This window comes from Callithrix jacchus, chromosome 8 (genome assembly GCF_049354715.1).
Source record: "Callithrix jacchus isolate 240 chromosome 8, calJac240_pri, whole genome shotgun sequence".
NCBI classification, from domain to species: domain Eukaryota; kingdom Metazoa; phylum Chordata; class Mammalia; order Primates; family Cebidae; genus Callithrix; species Callithrix jacchus.
Genome location: NC_133509.1, coordinates 123,285,813 through 123,306,200, shown reverse-complemented (window position 1 = coordinate 123,306,200; position 20,388 = coordinate 123,285,813). Strand labels below are relative to the sequence as shown.

The 20,388-nt window shown below is 38.1% G+C and overlaps 1 protein-coding gene across 4 annotated transcripts in view; it reads right to left on the bottom strand.

Moving 5' to 3' along the window:
* Positions 1–6,652: 6,652 nt before the first annotated feature.
* Positions 6,653–20,388, bottom strand: part of SPATA7 (spermatogenesis associated 7) — a 56,145-nt gene continuing 42,409 nt past the window's right edge. For all 4 annotated transcript variants that reach the window (XM_035261230.3, XM_002754177.4, XM_035261231.3 and 1 more), the window contains 4 exons: positions 19,151–19,204; positions 16,850–16,927; positions 7,514–7,568; positions 6,653–7,275 (listed from right to left, as the gene is read on the bottom strand). In XM_035261230.3, coding sequence (XP_035117121.1) covers positions 6,691–7,275; positions 7,514–7,568; positions 16,850–16,927; positions 19,151–19,204 — 772 coding nt within the window. In that variant the 3' untranslated portion in view covers positions 6,653–6,690. The remainder of the gene's footprint in view (positions 7,276–7,513; positions 7,569–16,849; positions 16,928–19,150; positions 19,205–20,388) is intronic.

Sequence of the window (20,388 nt, the reverse complement as noted above, 5' to 3'; positions counted from 1 at the left end):
AAACCATTCAAAAGTAGGTCAAGGATATGAACAGATACTTTATATAAAAGAAGGCACATATAAGGCCAACAAACGTATGAAAAAATGCTCATCGTCACTGGTCATCAGAGAAACGCAAATCAAAACCACATTGAGATACCATCTCACACCAGTTAGAATGGCCATCATTAAAAAATCGAGACAACAGATGCTGGAGAGGATGTGGAGAAATAGAACACTTTTACACTGTTGGTGGGAGTGTAAATTAGTTCAAACATTGTGGAAGGCAGTGTGGTAATTCCTCAAGGACCTAGAAAGAGAAATAGCATTTGACCCAGCAATCCCATTACTGGGTATATACCCAAAGAGTTATAAATTGTTCCATAATAAAGACACATGCACACACATGTTCATTGTGGCACTGTTTACAATAGCAAAGACTTGGAACCAACCCAACTGTCCATCATCGATAGACTGGATAAAGAAAATGTGGCACATATACACCATGGAATACTATGCAGCCATAAAAAAACGATAAGTTCATGTCCTTCATAGGGACATGGATGAATCTGGAAACCATCGTTCTCAGCAAACTGACAAGAACAGAAAACCAAAAACCGTATGTTATCACTCACAGGCGGGTGTTGAACAATCAGAACATGACACAGGGAGGGGAGCATCACACACTGTGGTCAGTAAGCAGGGACTAGGGGAGGGACAGTGGGAGTGGGGAGGGTGGGGAGGGATAATGAGAGGAGAAATACCAGATACAGGTGATGGGGGGATGAAGTCAATAAACCACCTTGCCATGTTTGTACCTATGCAACAATCCTATATGATTTGCACATGTACCCTAGAACCTAAAGTACAATTTTAAAAAAAGTCTGAAAGAGCACAAATAGACAATCTAAGGTCACACCTCAAGGAGCTAGGAAAATAAGAACCAACCACAACCAAACCCAGCAGAAGTAAAGAAATAACCAAGATCAGAGCAGAATTAAATGAAATTGAAACAAAAGAAAACCATAATACAAAAGATAAACGAAACAAAAAGCTGGTTCGTTGAAAAGATAAGTAAAATTGATACACCATTCGTGAGATTAACCAAGAAAAGGAGAGGATTCAAAGAAGCCCAATTAGAAACAAATGGGACATATTACAACCTATACCACAGAAATAAAAAGATAATGTTTTAGGCTTTTCAAGACTACTTTGAACAGCTTTACATGCATAAAGTAGAAAACCTAGAGGAGATGGATAAATTCCTGGAAACATACAACTCTCTTAGATTAAGCAGGAAGAAACAGAAACTCTGAAAGGATCAATAACAAGCCATGAGATTGAAATGTAATTTAAAAATTACTAAAAAAGTCCAGGACCAGATGAATTCACAGCTGAATTCTATCAGATATTCAAAGAAGAATTGGTACCAATCCTATTGACATTATTCCAAAAGATAGAGAGAGAATCCTCCTAAATCATTCTATGAAGCCAGTATCACCCTAACATCAAAACCAGGAAAGGATATATTAAAATAAGAAAACTACAGACCAACATCCCTGATGAACACAGATGCAAAAATCCTCAACAAAATCCTAGCTAACCAAATGCAATAGCATATCAAAAAGATAATCCATCATGATCAAGTGGGTTTCATACTAGGACTGCGGGGATGGTTTAACGTCAACAAGTCAATAAATACGATATATCACATAAAGAGAATTAAAAACAAAAATAACATGATCATCTGAATACACCAGAAAAAGCATTTGACAAAATCCAGCATCCCTTTATGATTAAAACCCTCAGCAAAATCAGCATAGAAGGGACATAACTTAAGGCAATGAAAGCCATCTAAGACAAACCCACAGCTAACATCATAATGAATGGGGAAAAGTTGAAAGCAGTCCCCCTGAGAAATGGAACAAGACAAGGATGCCAACTTTCACCACTTCTATTCTATATAGTACTGGAAGTCCTAGCCAGAGCAATCAGACAAGAGAAAAAAGGGCATCCAAAGTGGTAAAGAGGAAGTCAAACTGTTGCTGTTTGCTGATGACAATACCTAGAATATACCTGTTTTCTATACCTAGAAAACCCCAAGACTCATCCAAAAAGCTCCTAGATCGATAAATTCAACAAAATTTCAGGATACAAAAGTAATGTACACAAATCAGTAGCACTGCTATACATCAACAGTGATCAAGCTGAGAATCAAATCAAGAACTCAGCCCCTTTAAAAATAGCTGCAAAAAACAAACAAACTTAGAAATATACTTAACCAAGGAGGTGGAAGACCTCTACAAGGAAAACTAAAAAACACTGCTGACAGAAATCACAGATGACACAAACAAATGGAAATACCATGCTCATGGATAGACAGAATCAATATTGTGAAAATAACAATAATGCCAAAAGCAATCTACAAATTTAATGCGATTCCCATCAAAATACCCCCATCATTCTTCACAGAACTAGAAAAAAAATCCTAAAATTCATATAATACCAAAAGAGAGCCCACATAGCTAAAGCAAGACTAAACAAAAAGAATAAATCTGGAGGCATCACACTACCTGACTTCAAACTATACTATAAGGCCATAGTGACCAAAACAGCATGGTGCTGGTATAAAAATTGGCATATAGGCCAGGTGCGGTGGCTCCTGCCTGTAATTCCAGCACTTTGGGAGGCTGAGGCGGGTGGATCACCTGAGGCGGGTGGATCACAAGAGTTTGAGTCCAGCCTGGCCAACATGGTGAAACCCCATCTCTACTAAATATACAAAAATTAGCTGGATGTGGTGGTGAGCTACTTGGGAGGCTGAGGTAGGAGAATCACTTGAACTCCAGAGAGGGAGGTTGCAGTGAGCTGAGATCACACCACTGCACTCCAGCCTGGATGACAGAGTGAGACCCCATCTCAAAAACAGAAAAAAAAAAAGGGGGGGACATATAGACCAAAGGAATAGAATAGAGAACCCAGAAATAAAGTCAAAGACTTGACTTACATTGAACTGATCTTCAACAAAGCTATTCAACAAATGGTGCTGGTACAATTGGCAAGCCACATCTAGAATGAAAATCGATCCTCATCTCTCACCTTACAGAAAAATCAACTCAAGATGGATCGAAGACTTAAATCTAAGAGCTGAAACCACAAAAATTCTAGAAGTTAACATCGAAAAAACCTTTCTAGACACTGGCTTAGGGAAAGTATTCATAACCAAGAACCCAAAAGCAAATGCAACAAAAACAAAGATAAACAGATGAGACTTAATTAAACTAAAAAGCTTCTGTACAGCAAAAGAAATAATTGGTAAACAGACAACCCACAGAGTAAGAGAAAATCTTTGCAATCTATACATGTGACAAAGAATCTATAAGGAACTCAAACAAATCAGCAAGAAAAAAGAAACAATCCCATCAACAATGGGCTAAGGACATGAACAGACAATTCTTAAAAGAAGATATACAAATGGCCAACAAACAAACAAACAAATGCTCAACATCACTAATGATCAGAGACATGCAAATCAAAACCACAATGTGATACCACCTTACTCTTCCAAAAATGGCCATAATCAAAAAATCAAAAAATAGCAGATATTGGTGTAGATGTGGAGAAAAGGGAACAATTTTACACTGTTAGTAGGAATGTAAACTAATGCAACTAGTATGGAAAGCAGTGTGGGGATTCCTTAACCATTTGATCCAGCAATCCCACTCCTGAATATACACCCAAAGGAAAAGAAGTCATTACACAAAAAAGGTATTTGCACACACGTTTATAGCAGCACAATTCACAATTGCAAAAATACGGAACCAGCCCAAATGCTCACCAATGAGGGAATAAATAAATGTGGGGTGTGTGTGTTTGTGTGTCTGTCTATCTATCTATCTATCTACATATACACACACACACACACACACACACACACAGAACTGAATACTACGCAGCCATAAAAAGGAATGAAATAATGGCATTTGCCACAACCTAGATGGAATTGGAGACCATTATTCTAAGTGAAGTAACCCAGGAATGGAAAACCAAATATTGTATGTTCTTATTCATAAGTAGGGGTAGAGTTATGATGATACAAAGGCATAAGAATAATACAATGGACTTTGGGGACTCAGGGGAAAGGGTAGGAGGGGAGTGAGGGATAAAAGACTACACGTTGGGTACAGTGTACACTGCTCAAGTGCTGGGTGCACCAAAATCTCAGAAGTTACCACTGAAGAATTTATTCATGTAACTAAGCATCGCCTGTTCCCAAAAACCTATTGAAATAAAAAATAAATAGCAAAAAAAAATAGTAGTAGCAGCCTGTATTTAATTCTCATGCAAGCTCATTTAATTCTTGTACTCGATAATAAAGGCTCTATAATTACCCCACACTCAGGCTCAGTAACCCAGCTCAAACTCACAGCTCAAAAGGAATCAAATCCAGGCAAGCTGGCTCAGAAGGCACACTTGCATTCATCATGCCTCTCAGCCTCAGTTGATGGGCTGTATGAGAAGGAAGAGGGAAATATATAAACTAAGATGTTGCTTGATGCTATAACAAGATGTCTTACAAGTAAAAAAAAAATGCTGCTGCTTCAAGAGTTTAAGTGCTGTTTCCCAAACTTACCACTCATATCCTACCTTCATATTATATTACTTTTGCCACATTCAAGAACCATTTTTAATATTTCTTTAAATCAACTCATCTTTTAAAACCTAAAGGGGAAATAAAGGATAACAACAGATTGTCCTAATAGGTATCCAAGTTAGAATGGGTCATGGCTCCAGAGACAAGAAGCTGTACCCAGTTACAGCATGGAGACATGCTCTGTGGACATGTCAAATAAGGCAGGTCTGGGGTGTGGACCGAAGTGTGGATAACAGCAGCCAGGACATAGTTTCTGAGAATGTCTCCAGAAAGACAGAGGTAGCTCCAGCCAAGAAAGGAAAATTTGGGCCAAGCCAGTAGGTCTGAAGTAGTTACATGGGGAATGGGATGAGGAGGTTTGTGGAAGAGTGAGGCTGGGACTGAAGACCCCAGGAACCCTGGGGCTGAGGAACGGTAGAACCCAAGAAGCAAATAGAGGGGTAAAGGCTGACAGATGGGGAGACCCAGGCTGGGAACCAAGAATAGAGCTGAGGTTATTTCAGGAGGCTTAAGAGGACTGCAAGAGGGGAGAGATGGTGTTGCCTAGAGGGCTAAAGGGAAGAAGTCCAGAAGTGAGAGTTGAGGGGCAGGTGGGCCAAGGAAGGGTTGCAGCAGGATGAGTTGGGGATTCCGACAGTGGCAGGGGTGGGGGGTGGTGGGGAGAAGTGGGTCAGATGCTCAATCCCACCATATTGTGCTTTGCAGGTTGTGCCTGAGTCTGAATCCTGAAGACAGTGGTGATGGTCAGCATCCCATGAATGAGATGGACCTGTCATCCATATACCACTAAAAATCAACTCTCAGATCTCTAGAGGTATGTACCACCCTTTGGGAAACACTGCTACAGCCAAAGGATAATAAAAGCCCAAGTTAAAGAACAGGGTACTTGGAAGTCATTGTTAACTTTTTAGAAGGATACTTGGGTTGTATTTTTTTAAATATAAAATTAAAATATAGCTTACAAAAACAAAATGGGTTGTTTTTATCCTCCACAGTATCTAAGCATGAAACTTTGTACGTAATGGGCACACAAATATTCAATTACATCATTGTAAATAATTGAAAATATATAATTAGAGATGAACCTTCTGGGCCATGTTCTAATAATTAGGGTCTCATTCATGAGCTGCAAAGGTAGGGGAAGGCCTCAGACAGGTCTGATGGAACGTTTGTGCTCATAAGAAGAGACAATATCTCAGCTAGCTGACAGATTTCCCTGGGTCACTGACAACTGCAAGGTCCTCGAGGCTTTAGATATTGCAGGAAAGTGAGAAAAAAGAAATTAAAGACAATGCAGACAAGGACCAATGCTTCAAAACCCACACCAGATCATAAACCATTTTTCATAGCCTACAAAAGCATTTTATGTCTGGGTAAAATATGTTCCTCTGAAAATATGGGTAAAATATGTTTCCTCTGATAAGTAATTTTAGAAATTGTGGCCAGCAGATCCTCAGATGACCCCAGTGATTCCTGTGATCTGGCATTCACACCCTTGTATATATCCCCAAAGTGTGGGCAAGACCTGTGACTGGCTTCTAACCAAAGAACATGGCAAAGGTGATAGAAAGTCACAATTGTCATTATATTACATTACATAAGACTCCATCTTGTTAGCAGAATCTCTGGTTTTCCTGATACCCTTAAAAAAAAAAGCAAGCAGGCATGTTATAACTTCTCTAAGGAAAGGGCCAAGTGGCAAAGAACTATAGGCAACCTCTAGCCATTGTCCAGCAAGACAACGAAGCCCTCAGATCTATAGCTGCAAGGAAATAATTCTGCCAATAAGCCACTAGATGAGAACACAGCCCGGCTACTGCCTTGACTGTGGGTAGCCTTGTGAGACCCAGAGCAGAGCACCCAACTAAACTGTGCTTAGACTCCTGATCCACAGAAACTGTGGGATAAATAATAAATATGTGGCACGTTAGGCCGCTAAGTTTCTGGTAACTTATTATTGCAGCACTGAAACCTAATACAGAAATCTTAATACATTTAAAAAAAGGAAGAAAAGTAATATTGAATTACTGGCCATTTGAGGTATTTATTAGTAAAGATTAAACATCCAAAGGGCAGTCCTCAATTCTCATTTCCATAATTTTAAGAGCTGATAATTCCACGTCATGATTATTGTCACCTTTGACACTGGAGAATGGAACAGATTGGGAGAGTGATGTGTTAAGACAGCATAATCCATTTGAAATCTCAACCTTTTCAGTGTCACTATCACCTTCAATGACATTCACAGAAGTTTCCTGATCTGTTAAACTGTCTGAAATACTTGAATTATTTTCATCCAAAGTTGCAGGTTCAAGATTCGTTTCGTTATTCACCTGTTGAATTATAACCCCTTCTGAATCCTTTGATTTATAAATAGGCATGAAAAATTCAGTTGGTGAAGAAAGTATTTCACTCTCATCCTTTGGTTCAGACAATAACATATCCAAAGCCTTTTGGTATTCTTGACGTTCCTGCAGAATTGTTACTTCGCTTTCATTTTTGATTTTTTTTGGCTCTGAATTCCCAGCCTTTTCAAAATCAAATAAACCCAACACATCAACATCATTTTGCTTTACCAAGTTCTTCTCCGACGTGCAGCCTAAGTCTATCTTCAGGACATGCAGCAGGTGGCGCATTTTTTCCTAGCATTAAGAAAAGATTCGAATAATTACATTAATTAAGTCCAATTAAATTGCGACTGCAATGCTGCAAATCTCACAGGATTAATACTTTCCCCTTCACTTCTCTCACCACCACCCTCAAAAAAGTTCAAGGGAAAAAATAGCACTTGCTTTTAAGGTATTGTTCGAGGGTATGAAAAAACTGTAAAATTATTTCTATGTTAGATTTTTTCTAATGAAGTTATAAGGAAAGACAAACCTCCTCCAAATGTTTATTTTGTTTTATATGTTGCTCGAACAGTTGTTCCAAAAACCTACAAATGATAAACAAAAATGTTAATGTCTCTAAATCAGAAAATCATCTAAATACAAAATAGCTGTGTATTACTGAAACTACTAAAGGTTGAAAAATATTTTTTAGATTATTCTTTTTCTCTGTAAAGCTAAAGACTAATCCTTTCCTGTTCTCAGTTCTTCCAACTATGCATTTGCTTCACGTTAAATGTTTCTGAAAGACTGTATGCTACTTTTATTTATTTGAATAAAATTCTGCTTTCTCTCACCCCACCTCCAAAAAGCTGTTTTTCTCTCACAGCCATATGCAAACACCAAAAGCCTCTCCTCCTCTCCCCATCTTTACACACACACACACACCCCCCCTTACCCCCAAAGCCAAACCCTAAAGCAAAGCCTTTTACAGATATTTTATAATGCTTCCTAAATTATACTTTAAAAAAATTCCTATAATGAAAAGCATAAAACACCAATGAACAAAATGGAAAATGACACCAAAAAAAGGGAAAAATATTCCATGTTCATGGATTGGAAGAATCAATATCATTAAACTGTCCATACTACCCAAAGCAATCTACAGAGTCAATGCAATCACTATCAAAAGACCAGTGACATTCTTCACAGATATAGAAAAAAAGAAAATCCTGAAATGTTTATGAAATCACAAAAGACCTACAACAGCCAAAGCTATTCTAAGTAAAAAGAACAAAACTGGAGGAATCATATTACCTGACTTCAAATTATACTACAGAGTTATAATAACCAAAACAGCATGGTCAGGCATAAAACCAGACCAATGGAACAGAATAGAGAACCCATAACAAATCCACAAACCTACAGTGAACTCATTTTTGACAAAGTTGTCAAGAACATATACTGGGGAAAAGGTAGTTTCTTCACTAAATGACACTGGGAAAACTGAATACCCATATGCAAAAGAATGAAACTAGACCCCTATCTCTCACCACATACAAAAATCAAATCAAAATGGATTAAAGACTTAAATGTAAGTCCTCAAACTATGAAACTACTACAAGAAAACACTGTAAGAAAATCTCTAGGACACTGGTTTGGCAAAGACTTCTTGAGCAATACCCCATAAGCACAGGCAACCAAAGCAAACATGGACAAATGGGATCACATCAAGTTAACAAGTTTCTGCACAGCAAAGGATATAACTAACAAAGTGAAGAGATAACCCACAGAAAGGGAGAAAATACTTGCAAACTACACCTCTGACAAGGAATTAATAACTAGAATATATAAGGAGCTCAAACAACTATTTACTATTAGCTTTATAGGACAAAATCTAATACTCTGATAAAAATGGACAAAATTTTTAAAAAATTAAAAAACTCCCACTGATGGTAAATCCACATAACTTAAAAGTTATCACCTATTAAGTTCCATTAAGTGCTACTGTGCTAGCCATCATAATCATTTTACCTCTAATTCTGACCAATGAAGGGAGAAAAAGATAGTGTAAAAACCATTTCAGGCCGGGCGCGGTGGCTCAAGCCTGTAATCCCAGCACTTTGGGAGGCCGAGGTGGGTGAATCACGAGGTCAAGAGATTGAGACCATCCTGGTCAACATGGTGAAACCCCATCTCTACTGAAAATACAAAAAATTAGCTGGGCATGGTGGCGCGTGCCTGTAATCCCAGCTACTCAGGAGGCTGAGGCAGGAGAATTGCCTGAACCCAGGAGGCGGAGGTTGCGGTGAGCCGAGATCGTGCCATTGCACTCCAGCCTGGGTAACAAGAGCGAAACTCCGTCTCAAAAAAAAAAAAAAAAATTTAAAGATGAGAAAGTCACATCTCTAAGATGATAATTTCCTCTCCCTTAGGTCAAAAGCCATTAGGAGAATTTAACCCAGATGTGTTTGGCTCCATAGAATCTATTCATTCTAAAATACCATGCTCACCTCTCTATCATAGAAACATATCAACAGTTTCTTAAACGACTAATTTCTTTTGTTATCATTTGTTAGCATCAGTTAAGTTATGAGCCAACCTTAGGCTTAGTAGTTCTGAATTATTTCACAATTTTTTTTTTAAACCCAAGAAATCTGTATTCTACTTTTAACAGCTATCATTAACATTTTAGAATGTTGACTACTAAACATTTTTTCTATTCATCTGTATTTCTTTACCAAATTGGAATTAAACAATACATACTATTTGGGCATACATTTTTTCTTTTTCTTTTCTTTTTAATTATTTATTTGTTTTTTTAAATTGCATTTTAGGTTTTGGGGTACATGTGCAGAACATGCAAGACAGTTGCATAGGTACACATGTGGCAGTGTGATTTGCTGCCTTCCTCCCCTTCACCCACATTTCGCATTTCTCCCCATGCTATCCCTCCCCAGCTCCCCCCCACTGTCCCTCCCCTATTCCCCCCATAGACCCCAGTGTGTAGTGCTCCCTTCCCAGTGTCCATGTGTTCTCATTGTTCATCATCCGCCTATGAGTGAGAACATGTGGTATTTCATTTTCTGTTCTTGTGTCAGTTTGCTGAGAATGATATTCTCCAGATTCATCCATGTCCCTACAAAGGACACGAACTCATCATTTTTGATTGCTGCATAATATTTCATGGTGTATATGTGCCACATTTTCCTTGTCCAGTCTATCATCGATGGGCATTTGGGTTGGTTCCAGGTCTTCGCTATTGTAAACAGTGCTGCAATGAACATTCGTGTGCATGTGTCCTTATGGTAGACCAATTTATGGTCCTTTGGATATATACCCCGTAATGGGATTGCTGGGTCAAACGGAATTTCTATTTCTAGGTCCTTGAGGAATCACTACACTGTCTTACACAATGGTTGAACTAATTCACACTCCCACCAACAGTGTAAAAGTGTTCCTATTTCTCCACGTCCTCTCCAGCATCTGTTGTCGCCAGATTTTTTAATGATCGCCATTCTAACTGGCGTGAGATGGTATCTCAATGTGGTTTTGATTTGCAGCTCTCTAATGAGCAGTGATGATGAGCATTTTTTCATATGTTTGTTGTCCTCATGTATGTCTTCTTTTGTAAAGTGTCTGTTCATATCCTTTGCCCATTTTTGAATGGGCTTTTTTTTTTCTTGTAAATCTGTTTGAGTTCTTTGTAAATTCTGGATATCAGCCCTTTGTTAGATGGGTAAACTGCAAAATTTTTTTCCCATTCTGTTGGTTGCCGATTCACTCTAGTGACTGTTTCTTTTGCTGTGCAGAAGCTGTGGAGTTTGATTAAGTCCCATTTGTCTATTTTGGCTTTTGTTGCCAATGCTTTTGGTATTTTGGTCATGAAGTCCTTGCCTAATCATACGTCCTGAATGGTTTTGCCTAGGTTTTCTTCAAGGGTTTTTATAGTGCCAGGTCTTATGTTTAAGTCTTTAATCCATCTGGAGTTAATTTTAGTGTAAGGTGTCAGGAAGGGGTCCAGCTTCTGCTTTCTGCACATGGCTAGCCAGTTTTCCCAACACCATTTATTAAACAGGGAGTCCTTTCCCCTTTGCTTGTTTTTGTCAGGTTTATCAAAGATTGTATGGTTGTAGATATGTTGTGTTGCCTCCGATGCCTCTGTTCTGTTCCATTGGTCTATATCTCTGTTTTGGTACCAGTACCATGCTGTTTTGATTACTGTAGCCTTGTAGTATAGTTTAAAGTCCAGTAGTGTGATGCCTCCTGCTGTGTTCTTTTTGCTTAGAATTGACTTGGCTATGCAGGCTCTCTTTTGGTTCCATATGAAGTTCAAGGTGGTTTTTTCCATTTCTGTGAAGAAAGTCAATGGTAGCTTGATGGGGATAGTGTTGAGTCTGTAAATTACTTTGGGCAGTATGGCCATTTTCATGATATTGATTCTTCCTAACCATGAACATGGAGTGTTTCTCCATCTGTTTGTGTCCTCTCTTATTTCACTGAGCAGTGGTTTGCAGTTTTCCTTGAAGAGGTCCCTTACGTTCCTTGTAAGTTGTATTCCTAGGTATTTTTTATTCTCTTTGTAGCAATTGTGAATGGCAGTTTGTTCTTGATTTGGCTTTCTTTAAGTCTGTTATTGGTGTATAGGAATGCTTGTGATTTTTGAACATTGATTTTATATCCTGAGACTTTGCTGAAGTTGCTTATCAGTTTCAGGAGTTTTCGGGCTGAGATGATGGGGTCTTCTAGATATACTATCATGTCGTCTGCAAATAGAGACAATTTGGCTTCCTCCTTTCCTCTTTGAATACCCTATATTTCTTTTTCTTACCTGATTGCTCTGGCTAGAACTTCCAGTACTATATTGAATAGGAGTGGTGAGAGAGGGCATCCTTGTCTAGTGCCAGATTTCAAAGGGAATGCTTCCAGTTTTTGCCCATTCAGTATGATATTGGCTGTTGGTTTGTAGTAAATAGCTTTTATTATTCTGAGATACGTTCCATCAATTCCGAGTTTATTGAGGGTTTTTAGCATTAAGGGCTGTTGAATTTTGTCAAAGGCCTTCTGTGCGTCAATTGAGATAATCATGTGGTTTTTGTTTTTGGTTTTTATGTGGTGAATTACTTTTATAGACTTGCGTATGTTGAACCAGCCTTGCATCCCTGGGGTGAATCCTACTTGATCATGATGGATAAGCTTTTTGATGTGCTGTTGCAATCGGTGTGCCAGTATTTTATTGAAGATTTTTGCATCTATGTTCCTCATGGATATTGGCCTGAAGTTTTCTTTTCTTGTTGGGTCTCTGCCAGGTTTTGGTAACAAGATGATGTTGGTCTCATAAAATAATTTGGGAAGGATTCCCTCTTTTTGGATTATTTGGAATAGTTTCAGAAGGAATGGTACCAGCTCCTCTTTGTGTGTCTGGTAGAATTCGGCTGTGAACCCATCTGGACCTCGGCTTTTTTTGTGTGGTAGGCTCTTAATTGCTGCCTCAACTTTAGACCTTGTTATTGGTCTATTCATAGTTTCGACTTCCTCCTGGTTTAGGCTTGGGAGGACACAAGTGTCCAGGAATTAATCATTTCTTCCAGGTTTACTAGTTTATGTGCATAGAGTTGCTTGTAATATTTTCTGATGATGGTTTCAATTTCTGTGGAATCTGTGGTAATTTCCCCTTTATCATTTTTTATTGCATCTATTTGGATAGTCTCTCTTTTCTTTTTTATCAGTTTGGCTAATGGTCTATTTTGTTGATCTTTTCAAAAATCCAGCTTTTGGATTTATTGATTTTTTGAAAGGTTTTTCGTGTCTCTATCTCCTTCAGTTCTGCTCTGATCTTAGTTATTTTTTGTCTTCTGCTAGGTTTTGAGTTTTTTTGATCTTGCTCCTCTAGCTCTTTCAATTTTGACAATAGGGTGTCAATTTTGGATCTCTCCACTCTTCTCATATGGGCACTTCCTGCTATATATTTTCCTCTAGAGACTGCTTTAAATGTGTCCCAGAGATTCTGGTATGTTGTATCTTCATTCTTGTTGGTTTCGAAGAACTTTATTTCTGCCTTCATTTCATTGTTTATCCAATCAACATTCAAGAGCCAGTTCAGTTTCCATGAAGCTGTGCGGTTCTGAGTTAGTTTCTGAATTCTGAGTTCAAACTTGATTGCACTATGGTCTGAGAGACTGTTTGTTATGATTTCAGTTGTTTTGCATTTGCTGAGGAGTGCTTTACTTCCAATTATGTGGTCAGTTTTAGAGTAGGTGTGATGTGCTGAGAAGAATATATATTCTGTGGATTTGAGGTGGAGAGTTCTGTAAATGTCTATCAGGTTTGCTTGTTCCAGGTCTGAGTTCAAGTCCTGGATATCCTTGTTAATTTTTTGTCTGGTTGCTCTAATATTGACAGTGAAGTGTTAAAGTCTCCCACTATTATTGTGTGGGAGTCTAAGTCTCTTTGTAAGTCATTAAGAACTTGCCTTATATATCTGGGTGCTCCTGTATTGGGTCCATATATATTTAGGATCATTAGCTCTTCTTGTTGTATCAATCCTTTTACCATTATGTAATGTCCTTCTTTGTCTCTTTTGATCTTTGTTGCTTTAAAGTCTATTTTATCGGAGGTGAGAATTGCAACTCCTGCTTTTTTTTGCTCTCCATTTGCTTGGTAAATCTTCCTCCATCACTTTATTTTGAGTCTTTGTGTATCCTTGCATGTGAGATGGGTTTCCTGGATACAGCACACCAATGGGTTTTGGCTTTTTATCCAATTTGCCAGTCTGTGTCTTTTGATTGGTGCATTTAGCCCATTTACATTTAAGGTTAATATTGTTATGTGTGAATTTGATACTGCCATTTTGATGCTAGCTGGCTGTTTTGCCCATTAGTTGATGCAGATTCTTCATTTTGTTGATGCTCTTTAGCATTTGGTATGTTTTTGGAATGGCTGGTACTGGTTGTTCCTTTCTATGTGTAGTGCCTGTTTCAGGAGCTCTTGTAAAGCAGGCCTGGTGGTGAAATCTCTGAGTACTTGCTTGTTTGCAAAGGATTTTATTTTTCCTTCACTTATGAAGCTCATTTTGGCTGGATATGAAATTCTGGGTTGAAAGTTCTTTTCTTTAAGGATGTTGAATATTGGCCCCCACTCTCTTCTGGCTGCAGAGTTTCTGCCGAGAGATCTGCTGTGAGTCTTATGGGCTTCCCATTGTGGGTGACCCGCCCTTTCTCTCTGGCTGCCCTTAGCATTTTCTCCTTCATTTCAACCCTGGTGAATCTGATGATTATGTGTCTTGGGGTTGATCTTCTTGTGGAATATCTTTGTGGTGTTTTTTGTATTTCCTGGACTTGAATATTGGCCGGCCTTGCTAGGTTGGGGAAATTTTCCTGGATAATATCCTGAAGAGTATTTTCCAGCTTGGATACATTCTCTTCGTAACATTCAGGTACACCTATCAAACGCAGATTAGGTCTCTTCACACAGTCCCACATTTCTTGGAGACTTTGTTCATTCCTTTTTGCATTTTTTTCTCTAATCTTGGCTTCTCGTTTTATTTCATTGAGTTGATCTTCACCTTCTGATATCCTTTCTTCTGCTTAAACTTGTGCATGCTTCACGAAGTTCTCATGTTGCGTTTTTCAGCTCCTTCAATTCATTCATATTTCTCTCTAAGTTGTCCATTCTTGTTATCATTTCCTCAAATCTTTTTTCAAGGTTCTTAGTTTCTTTGCATTGATTTAGAATATGTTCTTTTAGCTCACGGAAGTTTCTCATTACCCACCTTCTGAAGTCTGATTCCATCATTTCATCACACTTATTCTCCGTCAAGCTTTGTTCCCTTGCTGGTGAGGAGTTTTGGTCCTTTGTAGGAGGCGAGGTGTTCTGGTTTTGGGTGTTTTCCTCCTTTTTGTGCTGATTTCTTTCCATCTTTGTGGATTTATCCACCTGTCTTCTGAGTAGTTGCTGATTTTCCGATTGGTTCTCTGAGTGGACGTCCAGATTGTTGATGATGAAGTATTTCTGTTTCTTAGTTTTCCTTCTAACAGTCTGGCCCCACTGCTGTAGGACTGCTGAGGTCCACTCCAGGCCCTGCTTTCCTGGGGAACTCCTGTAGCAGCTGCAGAACCATGTGGGTTGCTACCAGATTCTTCTTCTGCTATCTTTGTCACTGAATGATGCCCGCCAAATGTCAGTCTGATCAGTCCTTTGTGGGGTGACTCTCTGGATATACGGGGGTCAGGGAGCTGCTTGAGGAGACAGTCTGTACTTTATGGGAGCTCTAGTGCTGGGCTGTGAGCTCCCTTGTTCATTCAGGGCTGCTAGGCAGGTATGTTTAAGTCTGCTGCAGCAGAACTCATAAAGCCCCTTTTATTTTTTCCTCAGGTGTTCTGTCCCAGGGAGTTAGGGCTTTATTTATGAGTATCCATTGCACTTTCCTGCCCAGCGAGGAGGCAGTCTAGTCACTGCTTGCCTGTAGTGGCTATGATGAGCTGCTGTGGCCTCCGCCCTGCTGACGTGGGCTCCGCCTTGCTGTCGTGGGCTCCACCCTGCTGCCGTAATTCCCTGTAGTCCTGTTTATATGGGTGTGGTTAGAACTGCAGTGGCGATGTTAGCCCGCCTCTGTAGTGGCAGACTCTCTCTGTTATGGCGGGTTGCCTCGGCAACAGCAGGCTGCATCAGCAATGGCTGAGTACCTCTGTAGGGGTCGCGTGCCTTGGTAGTGGCGGACGCCCCTCCCCCACTGAGCTGCACTGTCCTGGGTTCAGCTGTGCTTGCTGTGAAACTCTCAACCCTGAGCATTTCCAATTGCTGTTTTGTTTGTTTTTGTGGGGGTGGGACCCGCCGAGCCTGATCACCTGGCTCCCTGCCTCAGAGCCCTTTTTTTTTTTCAAGTTGAACGGTTGACTCTCTCCCAGGTGTTCCAGTCGCCCGCTGCAAGGGCGCTGGGATCTGTGTGATTTCCTGTGCAGCGACCCACTGCACCGGCTCAAACCACGTTGCTGCCTGGAATCTCCTGGCCTGGCTTTATGTTTAAGTCCCGTTTAATCAGATGAATGTGCTAATCTGCCTTCCAAAATCTCCAATTGCTGGTTTAACAGGGCAACCAAATCAGTGTATTCTGTACGGAGTGTCGCTGCGCTGCGGCCTCGGCCCAAACAGCCGCGCTGGCTCAAACTGCTGCACTGGCGGCCCATGGGGCGCTTACACCTGGGAATCTCCTAGTCTGTGGACAGTAAAGATCCGTATGGAAATGCGATGTCTACTCACCCTCTGTGGATTCACTGTGAACTGCAATCCTGAGTTGGTCCTACAGCGCCATCTTCCCTCTTCCTCCCCCCGCTTTTTTTTTGAGACAGAGTCTCACTCTGTTGCCCAGGCTGGAGTGCAGTGGCGAGATATTGGCTCACTGTAACCTCCGCCTCCCAAATTCAGGACACACAGTTTCCTTAAACTATGCAGTAGCTAATCTGGTTTTGCAAACTTTCCATTTCACTGACAGTATGCAAATCTAACTCTTAATTTGTCATTTTACTAGATCTAATACTAGTAACAGTTGTACCAAAAATGCTTTGATTTCAGATAGTAAAATGGGATTATGGAGCTTTGCAAATAAGTGGTAAAGATCTTCTTTTACTAGTTACTTATAACCAAGGGATATAATATTAAAATGAGTAAAATCTCTATTCTGTAATTCTCCCAAGTGGTAAACTTCCCCTAATGTATGAATTAAACAGTCTTTACAACTTGCTATCAATTATAATAATATGTTTCCAAGAAAACAATATATTTTTTCATTTCCTAATATGGGAAAATAACTTTAAACTTTTACTTCATATGAAGAAATATGAAGAATAGTTAATGTAGACCTTAATTCCATAACACAGTTAAAAAAACTAACCTGTTTGAAAATAAACCAAGTTTCAAAATTTCATCTGTTAAATCTTCAATGAAACTCAGATACAGCAGTTCTTCTTCACTGCAAAGGAAAGGCAATATATAGCATAAAAATTATTGCTTTTCTGAAAACTATAAGAAACATTAGTACCTAATTAGAAATATCTATCTCTACCATTACCAATGTACTTCTATCTTATATTACTAAGGGGAATATTATAAAGCAAACATGTCTACCTTCTCAAATTCTGCAAGGATAAATATTTACTAAAGATGATGACCTAATAAAGTAAAATTTCACAGATATCTGCAACATCCATAGCAGTAAAAATAACCAGAATTAAACAAAACAAAAAGAGAGCAATGAAAGGCAAGGGGCAATCAAACGCAATCCGCTGGGAGCAAGCACTCCTAAGGAGTGTTTTAAATTTCCTCTGGCTCCTGACGAGGTCCAGCAGCAGAGGTGCAAGCCCCTCTGCAAAGCACTTGCAAGGAGGAAAAGGAAAGTTGTCCAGAGAAGCGGGAGCTTCAACTAAGAAGTCCTCTGCTAGTTCTAGGCCAGCATCTTGTTTTAAGGTTGAGAAATTTACAAACAAAAAAATTTATTTTTTCTCTCAAAATGTTTGGAAAAGAAAAATTCTCACAGGAAAATTTATGAACATATTGTGATAATTTTTAACTACTTGCACACACTTCTCTATTATAACTATATTTTAGTAGCTATTACAAGAAAATTAGGATAGTATTGTACATTTGATTTTAATTAGCTAAAATTAGTGAATTTATACAAAATGTATGTAGCAAGTAACTAAATTAATGAATAAGCAAATATAAGGGAAGAGTTAATAAGCAAATTGAATAATAGATTTAAACGTTTAATAAAAAGTTAGTTTCAAAATGATTCAGTGTCTCGCTTGCTTAAAAACAGCACATTCAACTACATCAGATATGAATGTGAACGACATGTATAACTACATAACACTCCTTGTATATTTCAATACATCTTTCTAAATTAGCTTTAAAAAAAAAGCACCTTTGAAAATAAATAAAATTTTATGAAGTATTTTCCCTAAAAAAAGTAACTTAATTAAAACAACATTAAAATCTACAAGTAAAATATCTGCAAAAAACTGCTGAGGTTAGAACCCTCTGGAAAGAGTATCTTGAGCTACTAAAAGTCTGCATTTTTCTAAAACTCTTCTTTATTATTTTTATTTATACAGTAAGTAAGAATTACAGATACTAATTATTTAAAAGTATCAGGTATTAGGGACAAATTTAAACTGGAGATAAAAAATGAAGTCTTTGATAATTATTCCAGAAAGTTATTATTTCTCAAATAAATTTGAGAAAATTATTTGGGTTTAGCATGTATTATATGTTTGCTATCCCAAAGCTGATTGTAAGAAAGATTAGTGTTCACAGAAGCATGGATAAAGAAAATGTATATATACACCATGAAATACTATTCAGCCATAAAAACAAATAAAATCATGTCATTTGTGGCAACATGGATGGAACTGGAGGACACTGTGTTAAGTGAAATAAGCCAGCAACAGAAAGTTAACCACCACATATTCTCACTCATATGTGGACGCTAAAAACAGTTGATTTCGGGTGAAGGGGAGAAAGGAAGCAAAACACACTGCCATGTGTGTACCTATGCAACTGTCTTGCATGTTCTGCACATGTACCCCAAAACCTAAAATGCAATAAAAAATTAAAAAAAAAAAAAGAAAAAGCAAATATATATTGAGAAAAAAAAAACAAAAACCTGTTTGCCTATGTGACAAACCTGTACATCCTGCACATGTATCCCAGAACTAAAATAAAAATAAAGCAATATATCATGAAAAAACAGTTGATTTCATAGAAGTAGAGTAGAACAGAAGGTACTGGAGGCTGGGAAGGGTAGACAGGATCAAGGGACAAGGTGAGATTTGTTAAAAGGTACAGAATTACTGCTAGATAGGAGGAGCAAGTTCTGGTGTTCTATACCACTATAGGATGACTACTACAGTAAACAACAGTTTCAGAGAGCTAGAAGAAGGAAACTCAATATTTCCAACACAAAGAAAGAAAATGTTTGAGATGATGGATTGCTAATTAAACTGTTCTAATCACTGTACAGTATATGTATCATAACATCACTAGTTACTCCACGAATACGTACATTTATTACTTGCCAGCTTTTTTAAAAAAAAGAGAGATTATTGTTCAATCCTGACTTATTTAATAGTGGTTTCTATGATTCTTAACTCTTGATTTCCACTATGCAAAATTAAGAGGTAAAAAAAGGTCTTACTCAGAGTAGATTTTACTAGTTGACGGGAGCTTCAGTGAATACTGACTTATTGCCCTAGAAAGAGAAAGTTAAAGTAGTTGAGCAAAACAATGGTTGGCATACGGTAAGTACTCAATAATATTGTATATTAGTACGGATTGAATATCCCTTATCTGAGATGCTTGGAACCAGAAGTATTTCCGATTTTGGATTTTGGAATATTTCCATTATATACTTACTAGTTGAGCATCTCAAATCCAAAAATCTGAAATCCAAAATGCTCCAGTGAGCATTTCCTTTGGGTACCATGTCAGATTTTGAATTATAGATTTTCAGATTTGGGATGTCCAACCTATAATAACATGTTTTAGCAATTTTTAATGCATGCACATATCCATATCTAATTTAATCTTCTAAACAACTCAGTCAGGTATGTTGGCTATGCATTATATTTTCCATTTACTGATCAGTTCATTAAGGGTCAGAAAGGCTAATAATTAACCTTCCAAGGTTAATGTGGGTAAGTAGCAAAGACAGGCTTTTAAACTACTTTTCTAGTTATAAATTTACAATTATAAATATGGCATATGAATTCGAAACTATACTACGGCATTACGCTGTAGTATTGGTTTAAAAAGAATTGTGAATTTATAATTAGAAAAAAAGACAATTTGACTAAGGCTAATGTATAAATAATGCTTCTGGATACATTACTAAGAAAAAATGTTTAAAGATGGTCATCATGATAAATTTTGTTATTATTCAGTAATGTTACCAATAGTTAATTCAAAGCTTTTTATTCAAGTATATTCAATTATAACATTTTGCTTTACTTCTTTTAGAAAGTATTAGAAAATATAAACATTCCTTTCCTTAAGCCACTCTTTTTATTCAATAAAGACTGGCTCAAGAACAGCTTATATTAATAAATAGTTGTATGTACTGAAGCACCAGAAATTTCAAAGATAGGGAAGTTAACAATGGACTCTCTATGGCCTTAGCAAGTAAGATCTGTAGCAAAGGCATGAGGGAGGAGCTGGAGCCTGAGGGGACTGTATGCACTTTACTAGTGGTCTTCTTCATAACACCTTATTCTTGCCCTCTTTTTAATCTCTACTCCTTCCTTTCTTCTATCCCTGCCCCTGATTTCCTATCCATTCTCTGACACTGGAAATATATTTGACAGCTGAAACTATCAAGGCACCTTTTAGGTTTTCTATTACCTGCTAATTAATGTATAATATTCCTTAATTACTCAA